Source organism: Ictalurus punctatus, chromosome 26 (assembly GCF_001660625.3).
Source record: "Ictalurus punctatus breed USDA103 chromosome 26, Coco_2.0, whole genome shotgun sequence".
Lineage (NCBI taxonomy): Eukaryota > Metazoa > Chordata > Actinopteri > Siluriformes > Ictaluridae > Ictalurus > Ictalurus punctatus.
In genome coordinates this window covers 19,919,622-19,936,998 of record NC_030441.2, presented here as the reverse complement: position 1 = coordinate 19,936,998, position 17,377 = coordinate 19,919,622, and the positions used below count along the sequence as shown (strand labels likewise).

At 39.3% G+C, this 17,377-nt stretch overlaps 1 protein-coding gene and 1 long non-coding RNA gene across 12 annotated transcripts in view; one reads left to right on the top strand and one right to left on the bottom strand.

The window, feature by feature from the left end:
• Positions 1 to 58: 58 nt before the first annotated feature.
• Positions 59 to 17,377, bottom strand: part of LOC108258731 (ribonuclease inhibitor) — an 18,249-nt gene continuing 930 nt past the window's right edge. The window contains exons 1-11 of one of the 11 annotated variants that reach the window (XM_017457581.3): positions 17,305 to 17,377; positions 16,909 to 17,129; positions 16,703 to 16,744; positions 13,413 to 15,333; positions 11,770 to 12,027; positions 10,576 to 10,749; positions 10,043 to 10,210; positions 8,203 to 8,373; positions 6,890 to 7,066; positions 4,528 to 4,574; positions 59 to 2,147 (exon numbers count right to left, since the gene is read on the bottom strand). The exon at positions 17,305 to 17,377 is cut by the window's right edge and continues 861 nt beyond it. In XM_017457581.3, coding sequence (XP_017313070.1) covers positions 1,501 to 2,147; positions 4,528 to 4,574; positions 6,890 to 7,066; positions 8,203 to 8,373; positions 10,043 to 10,210; positions 10,576 to 10,749; positions 11,770 to 12,027; positions 13,413 to 15,333; positions 16,703 to 16,744; positions 16,909 to 17,074 — 3,771 coding nt within the window. In that variant the 5' untranslated portion in view covers positions 17,075 to 17,129; positions 17,305 to 17,377 and the 3' untranslated portion in view covers positions 59 to 1,500. Of the gene's footprint in view, positions 2,148 to 4,527; positions 4,575 to 4,859; positions 5,957 to 6,889; positions 7,067 to 8,202; positions 8,374 to 10,042; positions 10,211 to 10,575; positions 10,750 to 11,769; positions 12,028 to 12,257; positions 12,346 to 13,136; positions 13,217 to 13,408; positions 15,334 to 16,702; positions 16,745 to 16,908 lie in introns of those variants that run through there. The other 10 variants (XR_008393502.1, XM_017457580.3, XM_017457585.3 and 7 more) reach the window with 10 other exon arrangements.
• On the top strand, positions 7,262 to 7,602 carry LOC128629184 (uncharacterized). Its single transcript, XR_008393503.1, has 2 exons — positions 7,262 to 7,487; positions 7,571 to 7,602. It is a non-coding gene; the product is annotated as an uncharacterized LOC128629184 (long non-coding RNA).

The window sequence follows — 17,377 nt, the reverse complement described above, 5'->3', positions numbered from 1 at the left end:
TCGGAGGGAGGTGTATTGATAACTAACTAAATGGATTGAGACCAGTGGACAAGGTAAGTACAGTTAAGTACCCGGCTTCATTTAATGACTATTGATTAAAGTAAAGTACAGAGTCACAATAAAATGGAAATGAATTAAATGAAATAAATGGAATAGATGGATTTACAGTTTTCTGGCTTTCTTACAAAGGGGTTCTTTCTGTTTCAAATCATACCCACAAGTTGTGTCAGTCCTGCCGCATAGGCGGGTATCCTGAGGGAGGTGTTCAAATCTTCTGCATGCAATTGTTTGGGTGGCTCTCCATTCCCTGATTAGGGAAATCTTGATCAAGTGATTCAAGGAAGAGGGGTTACAGGAGCTCTGCTGGGGGCGGCTCTTCTGTGTGGTGTCAATCCTCTGCAGTAGACTGTTCATCCACACAAAAAACCTGGCCTGTTCACAAAATCCGTTCTTCAAAATAAAAAGACGATGCAGCAGTGTATACTGGGAAGCTTTGATGCAAAGTTTCAGTTTGATATATAAGATATATAAACAGACAGTTCTCCAACGTTGTGACAGCTACATGGCTTAATTAGGAAGAAAAGAAAACAGGCATCTGCTGAAAAAAATATTACATGGAGGCAGGACTTCCACTCCCCCTTGCATTCCTATTGGCTCAAATCTCAATCAACAGCATCAAGACCATAATAACGAAAAATACAAGTAAACCAAAATACAATAAGAAAGAATAATAATAAAGTAATCATAATAATTGCCCTACATGTCAAATGAAATAATTTCCAGAATAATTCTATAATTGTATAACCTTGGCTAGGTTACTTCTCCAGGTAAGTGAACAAATGTAAACGTGATTCATCAGACCAGGACATCGTCTTCCTGTCGCCAGTTCACCGGTTCTCTTTACTTGGACCACTTTTGGTAGGTACTAACCACTGCATACTGGGAACAGCCCTCAAGACCTGTGGTTTTGGAGATGCTCTGATCCAGTCGTGTAACCATCACAATCTGATCCTTGTGAAAGTTGCTCAGATCCTTACACGTTCCCATTTTTCATGCTTCCAACACATCAACTTCCAGAACTAACTATTCATCTGCTGCCTAATAAATAAATGCCAACCTTTGACCAGTGATTTTGTAATGACATCATCAATGTTCTTCCCGTCGCCGGTCAGTGGTTTTAATGTTATGGCTGTATTTATTTAACAGGTGATCAGTTATAGATAAAGATTATACATATAGATTATAGATAAAGCTGTTTCCGTCTCCAGGGCTCCAGAAAACTTCAAGACCTTCTGCTATAGAAAAACGATCAACCTGTCCTCTTTGAGGATAAAATCACCCTGTTGCTGATTATTTTACTGATTATACAAGATTACATCTAAATGTCAGGAAGTGAAATTCTAATCTAATGTTAATTAATTCATTAATTAATTAGGTCTTCAGGAACATAGAGCTCCAAGAACAGGGTTGGTGACCACTGCCTTAAGGCATGCTGGGAAGTCAAGAACTGTCGTCCCAGACTGTACTGTAAAGTGATAATTCATTGTCATATCTCTCTAGCTCAAGTTGTTGAAACAGTTGTGCTTCAGTATGTTGGACAGAATCAGGAGATTGTGTTACAATGATGATTGATGACAGTCCATCCACCACATGTGGATTTGGTAAATGGATCATTGGGTTCACTGGTTTATTGAAGGTGGTGTGGAACGTGTAGAGGTGCTTCATGTCATGAGAGGAGATGCTATAAAAGGACAGAGTTCCCTCTGGGTAGTCCAGATATACTCCAAATCTCTTGGGACCAGGACTGGAGTCAGGATCTACAACTGTATATAGTGTTTTGATACGCATGTTTTCTTCATGGATGGCAGCATACTGGAGACTGTGGCAGACAAACTTCAAAGTTTTTCCTGAAAAATCCTCTTTTAATCCAATACTGACAAAGCCAGACCACTGCACCTCCCAATAAAACCTTCCATCTGTCAGTTTTTCCAAGCAGTATGTCACTTGCCATCGGACTCGTTCACTGGTCTTATATGGCTGGTTGTACATATATTCAGGCTCTGGACACCTAAGAAGTCCTTTCCGGTCTTCAGAGAGTATGATGTTATTGCTGGAAGCCATCCCACTGATGCTGAGCTCTTGGTAGTCTAGGAAGAAAATACATACACATTAACACTTTGTTGGACTTAATAGGCTGGTGTATTTTTTAAATGGCATTTACATGCTATTGCAGTCTACGTATTTCAGCATATAATGGTGGAGTCACTGATGCCTAGAATACTTGGTTAACTGATTATTATACTTGTATATTGTGTACATTGTGTTCATTTGTTTGTTTGTTTGTTTTTCAGAATAATAATTGTGTAACTTGTATAATTATCTGAAGGTTTGATGATCTTTTTTTAGTAGCTTGGCTTGGCTTTTGATCTGAGAGAAGCAAATACGCAATCAGTTCAACAGAATAACATTTACAGAACTTGAATCAGCAAACACAAATAACTAGCAAGTAGAGCTTGCAGCCATGCGAGAAGAGAAAGAGAAACAAAGACAAAAGCATCTATATATACACACAGTCAGGTCCATATGTATTTGGACAGTGACACAATTTTTGTTTCACAATTTTGCCTCTGTACACCGCCACAGTAGATCTGAAATGATGTCGATGTTCAGCTGTAATTTCAGCGGTTTAACAAAACACTGCATTAACCGTTTGGGAATTTCAGCCATTTGCCATTTTCACAGGCACAAAAGTAATGGGACAATTGACGGATAAGCAGGTTCATGTCCAGGTGCGGCTTGTTTCCTCTTTGTTTCATGACAAATTAAGCAGATTAAAGGTCTGAAGTTGATTCTAAGTGTTGAATTTGCATGTGGTATCTGTTCATGGGAAATCTCAACATGCAGTCCATGTTGGTGTCGATGCAAGTGAAGGATACCATCATTAGGCTGAAAAAACAAATCAGACCTATCAGAGAGACAGCAGAAACTTTAGGAGAGGCAAAATTAACAATTTGGTATGTTCTTAAAAAAAGAAGGAACGCACTGGCGAGCTCAGCGACACCAAAAGACCTGGAAGACCACGGAAGACAACTACAGTGGACGATCGCAGAATTCTTTCCTTGTTGAAGAAGAACCCCTTCACAACATCTAGACAAGTCAAGAACATTCTGGAGGAGGTAGGTGTATCATTGTCAAAGTCTACAATCAAGAAACACCTTCATGAATGTAAATACAGACGGTTTAATTCAAGATGTAAACCTCTGGTAACTCTCAAGAAAAGAAAGGCAGATTAGACATTGCTAAAAAAAACTCTTTAAAAAAAAGCCTAAGCAGTTCTGATGCAAGATGAATCTGTATGAGAAAGATGGGAAGAGAAGAGAATGGAGAAGTAAAGGAAGGATTCATAATCCAAATCATACCACATCATCTGTCAGACATAGTGGAGGAAGTGTTATGGCAAGGGCATGTACGGCTGCCCGTGGAACTGGGTCACTGGTGTTTATTGATGATGTGGCCCAAAACCTACCGCGAAAGCAACCCGAGAGCTTCTTAAGGCAAAGAAATGCAATGTTCTTAAATGACTGATGACCTCAACCCAACTGAGCTGCTTTTCACTCACTGAAGATAAAACTGAAGATTGGCCACAGTCCCTCCAGGATTCTGCGATTGAGGAAATTAATGCAAAATTCAAGTAAATTCTACAAGACTTAGCTTTTCCACAGATTTGGGCCATGACACATCCTGTGACATCATGACAATGCGCCATGTGATGTCATCACAATGCACATTCAGTCAAAGCCCTCCTTAGTTCATGTGCATCGAACATGAGTACAGTTAAAAGGTCTCATTTACCAACAAACATCACTGTGAAAAAACATGAAAAACTATTTCTTGCAATTGCACTGTTGCCAATTCAAGTAGTTTTCCACAAAAAAGCACAAAACTCAGTGAAATACTGTATGGACAGGTTGGCCGTCTCACGTCTTCCAAGGTGAGCTGAGGAAGAAGAGGTGCAGAACTCAACGTCTCTGTGGGATTTTTGTGAAATCAGTGGTCAAGACGTCGGCTACTGATCAAAAGTTTGTGAGTTCTAACCCCTGCACCGCCAAGCCACCACTGTTGGGCCCTTGAGCAAGACCCTTAACCCTCAACTGCTCAGACATAGAAATGTAAGTCGCTCTGGATAAGGGCGTTTGCTAAATACTGTAAATGTAATGTAAAGTGCACAGAAGGATCCGGCCACTAGCAGAAAGCTTATTGCAATTGTCCAAAGACAGCTTCTCTCTTATGTTTACTCCAGAGTCCACCTCTGATGTGAGATATGCCCAAACAGACTTGCCAAAAGGAACACATGGTAACATGAAATGTGTGGAATTGTTCAAAAAAACAACAACTGAGATTATATTATAAATATCTGTAGCCTCAACTGTATATAACGTGTGATTCCTAACATTCATTTTATGATGCTGAAGTGGTATTTATGTAAATAAAAGAAAGCTGAATGAAAAAAAATCAATAAACACTCACATTTCCAGAGACCAGTTGTTAGTCGGGATTTCCCATCATGGTCCAATCTACACACACACACCCACACACACACACACACACACACACACACACACAGACACACACACACACAAATTGCGTTTAGCTGTGCATCCGGAAAGTATTCACAGCGCTTCACTTTCTCCACATTGTGTGATGTTACAGTCTTATTCCAAAATGGATTCAATTAATTATTTTCCTCAAAATTCTACAAACAATTCCCCATAATGACAACGTGAAAGAAGTTTGTTTGAAATCTTTGCAAATTTATTAAAAATAAAAAGCAAAAAAAGCACATGTACAGAAGTATTCACACCCTTTTCCATGACACTGAAAATTGAGCTCAGGTGCATCCTGTTTCCACTGATCATCCTTGAGAGGTTGCTACAGCTTGACTGGAGTCCACCTGTGGTAAATTCAGTTGATTGGACATGATTTGGAAAGGCACACACCTGTCTATATAAGGTCCCACAGTTAACACTGCATGTCAGAGCACAAACCAAGCCGTGAAGTCCAAGGAACTGTCTGTAGACCTCCGAGACAGGACTGTATGGAGGCACAGATCTGGGGAAGGGTAAAGAAACATTTCTGCAGCATTGAAGGTCCCAATGATCACAGTGGCCTCCATCATCCGTAAATGGAAGAAGTCTGGAACCAGCAGGACTCTTCCTAGAGCTGACCACCCGGCCAAACTGAGCGATTGGGGGAGAAGGACCTTAGTCAGGGAGGTGACCAAAAACCCGATGGTCACTCTGACAGAGCTCCAGTATGTCTCTGTGCAGAGAGGAGAACCTTCCAGAAGAACAACCATCTTTGCAGCACTCCACCAATCAGGCCTGTATGGTAGAGTGGCCAGACAGAAGACACTCCTCAGTAAAAGGCACATGACAGCCCGCCTGGAGTTTGCCAAAAGGCACCTGAAGGACTCTCAGACCATGAGAAACAAAATTCTCTAGTCTGATGAAACAAAGATTGAACTCTTTGGCCTGAATGACAAGCGTCATGTCTGGAGGAAACCAGGCACCACTCATCACCTGGCCAATACCATCCCTACAGTGATGCATGGTGGTGGCAGCATCATGCTGTGGGGATGTTTTTCAGCAGCAGGAACTGGGAGACTAGTCAGGATCGAGGGAAAGATGAATGCAGCGATGTACAGAGACATCCTTGAAGAAAACCAGCTCCATAGCGCTCTGGACTTCAGACTGGGGCGAAGATTCATCTTCCAACAGGACAACGACCCTAAGCATACAGCCAAGTTAACAAAGGAGTGTCTACAGGACGACTCTGTGAACGTCCTTGAGTGGCCCAACCAGAGCCCAGACTTGAACCCGATTGAACATCTCTGGAGAGATCTGAAAATGGCTGTGCACCGACGCTCCCCATGCAACCTGACGGAACTTGAGAGGTCCTGCAAAGAAGAATGGGAGAAACTGCCCAAAATAGGAGTGCCAAGCCTGTAGCATCATTCTCAAAAAGACTTGAGGCTGTAATTGGTGCCAAAGCTGCTTCAACAAAGTATTGAGCAAAGGGTGTGAATACTTATGCACATGTGCTTTTTTGTTTTTTATTTTTAATAAATTTGCAAAGATTTCAAACAAACGTCATTCACGTGGTCATTATGGGGTGTTGTTTGTAGAATTTTGAGGAAAATAATGAATTGAATCCCTTTTGGAATAAGACTGTAACACAATAAAATGTGGAGACAGTGAAGCACTGTGAATACTTTCCAGATGCACTGTATGTGGATTTGCTCCTAGAATAGTTCTATTGTTTACCCAGGGCAGTAAAGACAAAAATACTAAATTTCATAACAAGTACTTGTCACTGTAACTCAGAATGCAGCTCAGTACTCACTACTCTTGTTTGTTTTTATATATATATATATATATATATATATATATATATATATATATATATATATATATATATATATATATATAATTGTTATCATTAAAAAAGGACTCCTTGATCCAGTGGAGAAAATTCCTCTATAATCTGACAATATCTGGATATATGCTGTTGTATGAGGCAGGCAGACTTTCACACTGAGCTTAGACTGCATTCTGCTTGTTAGCTTTTTTTAGCTTGTAAACCATTTTAAATAAAATAATATGCCAAATGTAAACGTATACTTGTTGTTCATTTGCTTTAAAAAAACAAAATCATAGTTATGAGGGAACTGAAAGTCTGAAGCTGTACTTCCTGACCACATGTTCATAATACATTTGTTGTTTGATACCTTATAACATTAAAGCATGCATTAAAATAATACAGTGCATTCAAGTATGAGCAATATATTTGAATAAATGCAATCAAATATACATGTTAATCTAAAAAGTACCTTAAAGTCTTCAGTTTGTAACACGGATCGTCCAGTAGATCAGAGAGCAGCTTCCTTCCTACAACTCCTGGATGATTGTAGCTCAGATCGAGATCTCTCAGGCATGATGATGGGTTTGAGCTCAGCGCTGAAGCCAAGGAACAGCAGCCTTTTTCACTAATGAAACATCCTGACAACCTAAAAGATAAAAGGTGAAGATGAATGTGAGGCAGACTGTGTGTCATTCCCAAATAATGCCAGAAATTATTGGCCTTGGTCAAGCAAGCTCCATGCCTGGCTTGTTAAATTAATGTGATGAAGTGAAAAATCAGAGCTAGCTACAGAGGGTTTGAATGAACTGTGATGAAGAAAGGGAAAAGGGCAGACTAAAGGGAAAAGATGAATGTCTGGAAGTTGGAAGCTGTGAACAATGTGAGGAGGGTTGATTAGACCAGCACTGGCAGATGGAACTGGTAGAGGGGTGGTGAGGAGGCTTAAGATTATTGAGAATGAGGTTGATAAGACAGTGCTTGAGGGTTTGGCTCTTGAGTTAGAATAAACTGATACAGGTTAAAGGGGTGGATTTGGATGTGTGAAAAAGGGGTTGGGATGAATGGGAGTAGTGTTGGGATGAATGGGGTAGTGTTGGGATGAATGGGAGTAGTGTTGGGATGAATGGGGCGGTGTTGGGAGGAATGGGAGTAGTGTTGGGATGAATGGGAGTAGTGTTGAGGTGAATGGGAGTAGTGTTGGGATGAATGGGAGTAGTGTTGGGATGAATGGGAGTAGTGTTGGGATGAATGGGGTAGTGTTGGGATGAATGGGAGTAGTGTTGAGGTGAATGGGAGTAGTGTTGGGATGAATGGGAGTAGTGTTGGGATGAATGGGAGTAGTGTTGGGATGAATGGGGTAGTGTTGGGATGAATGGGAGTAGTGTTGGGATGAATGGGGTAGTGTTGGGAGGAATGGGAGTAGTGTTGGGATGAATGGGGTAGTGTTGGGATGAATGGGAGTAGTGTTGGGATGAATGGGGCGGTGTTGGGAGGAATGGGAGTAGTGTTGAGATGAATGGGAGTAGTGTTGAGGTGAATGGGAGTAGTGTTGGGATGAATGGGAGTAGTGTTGGGATGAATGGGAGTAGTGTTGGGATAATTGATGTAGAGGTTGAGTTGTTGGGATAAAAAGGGGAAAGTTTGGGATTTTCTGTGAGAATACTCTGCTCATTTGAATGTACAAATTTGTTTATGTTTGTTCTTTTTCAGCTGAATATTTTTGGTGGTCAAACATTGGATGACCTGGATGAAAAAAAAAATGTTCATAAACATTTTCCAAACCCCAGTTTCTGGAGGACACAGTTAGGATTTTTCAGTCCAGTAGCAAGAAGCTGAACTCCTGAATCTTGAAGGTCGTTGTCTCTCAGGTTGAGTGTTTTAACCACGGAGTAAGTGTCCAAGATCACGCTCAGATAAACACAAGCTTTGCATGAGAGGTTACACTGTCTAAGCCTGTGGGAATGAGGAAAAAAAGATGAGTAAACTCCCTCAAACCAGTATATATTGCTTTCCTGTGGGTGACATCTTTATTTAGAGTTAGGCCTGCTACTAGAGACCTGGGATTTCGAAGGTGTGTGACAGACTCCAGGTCTCCAGCATTTAGCTCAAGGCTTTGACTGCTCCTATGAGCAATATCATTACCTCAGTTTTATCCTTCTACATCCTGTTTACATCCTCTTTTAAACAATGGTGTGTTTTCCATTTCCTGTATTCGTCCCTTCTGACATGATCAGATCTTACACCTGGTATTTCCTGCACTTTATACAGAACCTCCAGAAAGTATTGACCCCCTTGTGATTATTTCTCTTTTTGCTGTAATATCAAACTTAAGTCAAATTTAAGTCTAGTTCATTTTGAAGTGATTATCATTAAATACAGTGCTGTGAAAAAGTATTTGCCCCATCCTGATTTCTTCTATTTTTGTGTATATCTCATACTAAATAGTTTTAGATCTTCAAACAAAATACAACATAAAACAAAGTGAACCTGAGTAAAAACACAATACAGTTTTTATTTATTTATTTATTTTATCGTAGCAAAAACTTAAGTGATCCAACATCTATGACCAATATGAAAAACTAACTGCCCCTTAAACTTAAAATCTGGTTGTGCCTTGCTAGTGTGTTTTGGCGAAATTCAGACGAGTCTTAATGTTCTTCTGTGGTTTTCACCTCGCCAGTCTTCCATGGATCCATTTTCCCCCGGTGTCTTTCTGATAGAGTCATGAACAGTGGCCTTTATTGATGCAAGAGAAGCCTGTAAGTCCTTTGATGTTGTCCTTGGATCTTTAGTGATTTCCTTTATGAGATATCACTGTGCTCTTGGAGGAATTTTGGAAGTTCGGCCACTTCGGTTTTTCCATTTAAAGATAACGGCTCTCGCTGTGGTTCTTTGGAGTCCCAGAGCCTTTGAAATAGCTTTGTAACCCTTCCCAGACTGATATATTTCAATCTCCTTCTTCCTCATCATTTCTGGAATTTATTTCAACTTTGCCACAGTAGTGTTACTGGGCAAGAACTTTTAACCAACTTCCTGCTGCTGAAAAAGTTCTATGTAAGTGTAGATGTGATTGAACAGGGTTTGCAGTAATCAGGTCTGGTTGTGTCTCGTCCAGCTGAACCCCGTTATCAATGCAGTGTCATAGATTTGGGGGATTAGTAACTATGGGGGCAAATACATTTTCACACAGGCCCAGTTGGTATTGGATAACTTTTTTGCTCAATAAATAACATTATCATAGAGTCATGTCGTTGCAGGCCAGTGACTCCGTTTCCCAGAATGCATCACCAATATGGATTGACTGACCTCTGCCTGTTTTCATTTTAGTGATTTCTGCCTGATTGTTGTATTTTATTAAACCACCACACCTGCACTTGCTTCCAGCTGTGCCTCCATTACGTGACATGTTTAAAAACTGTATTGTGTATTTACTTGGGTTGCCTTTGTTTTATCTTAGATTATGTTTTCATTTCTGAAACAACTTCGCGTGAGATATTCACCAAAACAGAAGAAATCACTGTAAATTATAGAAATGTCCTCAGAATTATAATTTTTTATCTAAAAACTGCATAACTGATCAGTACATATGAAAAAAATCGTAATAAACGTGACTGGTTCTCACTCCAGTGTCTGAAGCTGACAGTGAGGACTTATTAGTCCAGGGCAGAGACGTTTTACTCCCACATCGCCAATGCTGCAGCTGTTCAGAATCAGCTCTCTCAGAAATGAGTGTTTGAGGGCTGATGCCAGATAAGTACAGCTCTCAACACTGATCTCACTGCTGGACATTCTGTAAAACACATTTTACACTAATATTAGTATACATTGGTGTTGGTAAACATTTAATCACAAACACAATTTTAAGTTCTATTAACCCATTAACTTATTTCATTACTAAGATAAACGTTATTAGTCATTAGCTGATGCTCAGACATTTTGAGATCCATATTGTGCTTTCTAGTGGTGCTTCCTCCTTAGCATTATTTTGTGTTGTATAAAATTAATAATATTGAGCATGGGAGATGGGTAAAGACTGAAGATCTGCTGTAAGACTATATGAGCAGAATGGTGGTTTCTCCAACTAACAAGTTACTTAAAGGTTAAAGGGTCTAAATTAAAAAAAAAAAATTGTCATAAATTGTAAACTTCCCTCACCTTAATATTTCAAGAAAACAGCTGGGACTCTGCAGACCCTGAAGGACCAATGCCATGCCTTTCTTGGTTAGGCAGTTGTAGCTGATGTCCAGCTCTTTCAACTGACACTCGGACGACTGAAAGGCTGAAAGCAGAATCTCTGCACAGTCATCTTTAATATGACATGCGTAGAGCCTGCAAAAAAGGATAAATCATATATTTGGTCATTTGGTAGATGTTCATGCAGTAAAAATCTCTAATCCATACAGTCGAGGTTTAAGATACTCACTCAAGGATCAATAACCATTTGTTTAAGGCCCACTCTGACTCTGTAAATACATTGAAAATTTGTCCAAAACTACAAAAAAAAAATCCTAACCCTAAACTAACCCTAACCGTATGTCCGATTGACTTGAACTGTGGTACAGATGTGTTGGATACTTGTCTTTTTATGGCGTGATAAGCAATAAGGAATCAAATAAAAGTTGGCCAAACTATTTACATATTGGTTAATTGACAACTGTTGCTCATATTTCTTGTGTCCATAAATCAATGGAACATTAACCTATGGATCTGTGCCACACAGAAAGAGGACACTACATTACGTTACCATGTGCGATGGCAACCTCATATTTCCAAAAACAATGATATTAAAAGGAATATGAACTTTGATAATATCTGTTATATTATATTTAATAATATTTTATCGTCCACTAGATGGCACTCTGTCTTGGATCGAGCCAAAATGCACTTCACTCAGATGAATTTTATAGCAGCAGGAATAAATTCAAAATAATGTTAAAGTAGTGCTGTATCCGCACAAATTAATTCTCCAAAATTCTCGCTGACATCTGCTTTTTCTCTACAATGATCATTTGTGGAAAACTACATATAACAACAATGAGCTTAAAATCTGCCATTGATTCAAACGCATTGAAATGTTGCATCTGTGGGACACATTTCTCTACCAGGTCAATTTTTAAATGGTCCGCAATATTAAGGAGGAATCCGCCATTGCTGCTTGCAGCTATATATAATATTACTATTGTATTACTGACTCTCACATCACTTTACTTACACTTATTGTGTTGACTAAGAACAGATATTGATGACATTTATATATTTTTGCTAATATTAATTTAGTAACATACTGATGTTTACATGACACGTTCTTTTCAGTGATTCTTATGATCTGTGGTACATGGTTCTCCTCACTTTAGTTTGTGTGGCTGAGGGTGTGGACCCATCAGGACCGCACGCAGAATAGATGCTCCTGACTTCTCCAGGTTGATGTAACTGATGTTCAGATTCTCCAGCCTGCAATACGGACTATTCAGGCCAGGCAGGAGAGATTCCTGATCCATGGTCAATAAATTGCGGCTGAGGTCAAGCTCTCTTAAAGATGCGTCTGGATCCTGAAGTGCAGAAGCCACAGTCTTACAGCATTGTGTTGTCAGACCACAATCAGCCATTCTGCAGAGACACAGATTCAACTGAATTATATTTCCTGTGGTGCTCTATTCATATAATCAATATATCATTAATCTCCAGAAATCTTTCTCTGCATAGTGAAGTTACATAAACATAATAGAGACAATCAGATCATACAGAGGTGAGGTGGAGTCAGAAAAAGGTTATTTAGGTCTAATTAGAGCCAAAATGCAACATTTCAGTCTTGGCAGAAACCCAACACTGCTCATCACCCTGAAAACACCATACTCAAGCGTGTTAATGTTGCATCATGTTGTGGGGATGCTTTTCATCAGCAGGGACTGGGAAAGCGGTCAGGGTCTGAAGTGAGATGGATAGAGCCAAATCCAGGACAAAATTAGAAGAAAACCTGTTCTAGTCTGTGAGACACTTCAAATGGAGGACAAAATCCTATCATATCTGACAGAGCTTGAGCAATTTTACCAAGAAGAAGGGTTGAAAATATTAGCATGCAGATGTGCGAAGCTGATAGAGTCAGAAGACCTGCAGCTGTTATTGCAGTCAAAGGTAGCTCTACCAAGTATATTTATGTAACCAAAAAAATGCCCTATCTTTTGCTTAATTAACTTTTATGTCACAATAAAAAAAAATGCAGCTTCAAGATAGACATATTGCATAAATCAAATAAGAATAATGACACATTAAGTAATTTTCAGTTCCAGGTTGTAAATATGGAAAAGTTCAAGGGTTTTATGCAAGCCACTGTAGGTAATGATATTATACAATGTTATAGGAACACCGTAGGTAGATGATTTCTAATTTCAAGGCAGAATTCACAAATTCAAGACGGAAGGAGATTAGCGAGCTACCCATTGATAAATAAATAGATGTGTCATGGGCCCTCAGGTTCAATTCCACCTTGGGCCACTAGATGGCATCCTGAGTGTTATTGCAGAACTTCTTCTGTTGTCTCACTGATTTCCTGTCTGAACCATGCTCACCTGTTTGTTATTTCTTGATTAGTTATATTTAATCTCCTTGTTTTCTGGGGCATTATGTTCAGATTATGTTATGTTTTGTATGGTTCTGTATTTCCATTTGATGTTTTTGTGTTATGTATAGTCTTTTTGATAGTTTACGTATTTTCTTACTTTGTTTTTTCTACTATTGCTTAGTTTCTGGTTGTTCTGGTTCCCTGGTGTTCCATATTCCTCGTCTGTTTTCCTGTGTTCTGTTTTGTTTTTTTAAATAAAGAAGAAGTTCTGGATTTGTGTCCACCTCCATGGACTCACACCATGACAGTATGGACATATAGATTAGCTGACAAGTAACAAGTAGAATACATTGAATATAAAGTGGTTGATTTACAATTTTTGAACATAGAAAGGAAACTTAAATATTACTGAAACAAAAGAAGCTTCACTCACAGAGCCCTTCTGCACTTCCTTACAGCCGTGAGAAGCCTTCTACGACCTTCTTCAGATGTGTTGTATTTATTCAGATCCAATTCTTCCAGGACCTCCTTGGACATCAGAATGATGTAGGCCAAGGTGGAGCATTGTGCTGCTGTTAATCTGTCCTCAGTTTGTTTTTCTATGGTCAGAAATCTTCGGATTTCCTCTACCATGGAGTGATCATCCAGCTCCAGAAGACAATGAAAAAGGTTGATGCATCTCTCTGAGGAAGGAGTTTTTCTGTCATCATTTTCCCTGAGCATGTATTTGATGTACTGCATAGTCTGATGAATGTTCTCCTGCGGGTTCTTTACTTTCAAAGGGATGGACTTCAGCAGACGCAAATTGGACTCCATTGAGAGACCAAGGAGGAAGCGAAGGAAAAGATCCAAATGCCCACTCCTACTCTTCATGGTATTGTGTATTGCGTTTTTTTGAAAATAATGCAAGGTCAAATTTCTCGGGGGAAAGTCATAATTGTTGCTGCCATCATCATAATCACTTCCACTAAATCGAAAGATGTAGTCTTCAGCATGTTTCTTTTGGTTGGATTGCATTGCATCGATTCCTTCAACAGTAAATTTGTAGAAGACAAAGAAGGCTGCGAGATACTCCTGAAAGCTTAAGTGGACAAAGCTGTACTTCTTTACCGAAAACATCGGATCCTCCTCTCTGATAATCTCAGTAAACACTCCTGACCTCACAGAGGCTTCAGTGATATCAATGCCATAATCCTTTAGATCATCTTCTGAAAACACAATGTTGCTTTCCTGAAGTTTGTGAAAAGCCAGCTCCCCAAGTTTCAAGATGATCTCAACATCAGCACTGGACAGCCTTAATAGATCTGTTTCCGTCCTCCCAGAATACTTTTTCTTTTTTTCATTCGTTTGGATGAGTAAAAAGCGTGTGTACATCTCAGTAAGAGAGGATGGGATTCGTTCACGCCCTCCGATTAGCATTTCTTCCAGAACTGTCGCTATGATCCAACAGAAGACTGGTATATGGCACATGATCTCAAGGCTCCTCACATCCCTTACATGTGAGATGATTCTGTTGGCCAAGGTTTGGTCACTGATTCTTTTTTTGAAGTATTCCTCCTTCTGTAAGTCTGTGAATCCTCGTACTTCAGTCACACGGTGGATCAGATTCGGAGGGATAATGTCTATTGCAGCCGGCCGTGACGTTATCCACACCAAAGCGGAGGGAAGCAGATTCCCTTTGATGATGTTGGTCATCAGCTCGTTCAGAGATGCTGATTTGGAAATGCTTGAGACTCTCTTGTTTTCGAAATCGAATTTAAGCTTGCTTTCATCTAGACCGTCAAAAATGAATATAGTTTTACAGTTTTCATAGAATTTTACATCTTTAAATTCTTTAAGTTCAGGGTGAAAGTCAAGTAGAAGCTCATGAAGACTGAACTTCTCACCTATAATGGAGTTCAGCTCACGGAAAGGTAACACAAATAACAGATCGATGTCCTGATTGGCTTTTTCTTCAGCCCAGTCAAGAATAAACTTCTGCAGTGAGACAGTTTTTCCGATTCCAGCAATGCCTTTAGTCAACACAGTTCTGATTTTACATTCACGTTCGTTGTCTTTGGTTTTCTTTTCCTTGTTGTTCTCTACAAGACGTTGCTGCTTGAATGGTTTGAAGATGTCATTGCAGTTGATTGGCATGTCCTGCTCAGGAGGTGTCTTGAAAGCAGGGTCTATCTGCCAAACCTCATGCTCACTGTTCACGCCTTCTGTTTCTCCCAGTGTGACGTAGAGCTCTGTGTAAATCTCCCTGAAGACAGTTGGGTTCCCTCTTTTAGCAATTCCTTCAAAGATGGTCTCATGTTTCTGTCTCAGATTAGATTTCAGCTTTTTACTGACACTTAATATAATGTTGGGTGCTGAAAAATAAATAACCACATGTCAGGAGAGATGAAGATATATTTGGGTATTGAGCTGAGTTCACTTCAACACAGATTACACTCATGCATAATGTTTGACATTTTACAAAAATCGTTTGTTATTAATTTGTCCTTATTAAGGTGAATTCATCATTAATGAATTTTGTCATTTGCCTTTTTGTCATTAAGTTCTAAATGTCTCAGAAAGCAACCACTCTATTTAAGCAAATTTATTTTCTTTTAGAAAGAAAAAGATTGGTTTTAAGAGTTTTCAGTTGCCCGTCTGGTGGAACCCTTGTCCCTACAACAGTGTGTTAGAAAGGGTTCTAAGTAGAACCTATTTTGGAAGTCATTAAGCCTGAATTATCTACAGAACCCTTGGAGAACCTTTATTTCTAAGAGTGTATATAATAACTGTATTTGTCAGAAGGCAAAACATTTACCTAAACTGACTTTGTAGTTTGGAGCTCTTCAAGGGTTCTTTAACTTACAAAACTTATTTATCTGGGGTTTGATAACATTCTATAATTTGTGATGATGTATAATTTTTAATAATAAAAAAAAAACACCAGCACACACATCCCATTCCAAGTATAACAATTTATAAATTAGAGGCTTGCACTTCTACTTTGAGTAGAAACAACTCCTCTTAAAAAGGAGTCCATTAAAAAAACTGAAAAAATTATTTTCTATATTAGTGTGTGCCAAGAAATACAAAAATTTAAATAATGGATGAATTCAGCACATTCCGTCCTATCAGGCTAATACAGAAATCCAAATTGCATAAATAAGAAAATAGACAAAAGGTTAGGAGTTAGAGGTTAGGAGTTACGATTTAGGAGTTACGGGTTAGGGGTTAGGAGTTAGGAGTTAGGGGTTAGGAGTTAGATTTTGGGAGTTAGGGGTTAGGGGTTAGGAGTTAGATTTTGGGAGTTAGGGGTTAGGAGTTAGATTTTGGGAGTTAGGGGTTAGGAGTTAGGGGTTAGGGGTTAGGAGTTAGGAGTTAGATGTTAGATGTTGGGAGTTAGGGGTTAGGAGTTAGATGTTGGGAGTTAGGAGTTAGGAGTTAGGGATTAGGAGTTAGGGGTTAGGAGTTAGATGTTAGGAGTTAGGGGTTAGGAGTTAGGTGAGATGAATATTGAAAGAATTACTTGGGATTGTGCACTGAAACATTGCAGTGTGTGACAGTTGCTTTGCTGGAAAAATGTAATGTATTTTATTTATTTTAGTTTTTATATTAAATAAACCCCCTATCCCCCCCACCCCCAGTCCTTCACATAATTCTAGCACCCGTGTACAACCCCTGTTCTAGTATCTTCTGTAAACTTTCGTGCTTTGTTGAAGAGTGGAATCTAAACACAGTGCTCACCGGTATCAGAGGCTTCACACAGGGTTGGCTGACGAGGTTCGGCTGGTTCACAAGAGAACATGCAGAATAAGAGAATGAGGTATTCAAATGTGTCTGTACTCTGTTCAATTATCAGGTATCTTTACTGAGTATTTGAAGCATGTATGGATTTATTACGATAGAGAATGTTATTAGAAATATTTATTTATTTATTTTAAGTTTCTTACCAGTTGTGTGAATGTGTGTCTCAGTTGTGATACTGACAGGCCCGCTAATGTGACAACCGACCACTTGAGGTGCATTAACAGCTCCACGGTCCTGAGCCGTAATGGAGGACTGGAGAGAGACAGGAGCCAGGAGCGTAGACGCAGGAGACACTGATCCATCCTCCATGTTCCAGCTGAAAGGATGGACTTTACATACACCTCTGTGAATGCAGAATCATCATCTTTCACATCAAAACATGTTACACACACACACACACACACACACACACACACGCAGGAGTTGTCAAGGATTTGTAACATTTAAATAAACATGATATAGTTTATAATATCTAAAATGGCATGATTGATTCTGTTACACTATTATTACTATTTTATTCATTTTGATTGTGATCTCACATTCTACTAGGCCTTTTCTTCTCAGAGCTTTATGGTGATGGAGACCTGATGGAATATCAGTGTAAGTCCACCT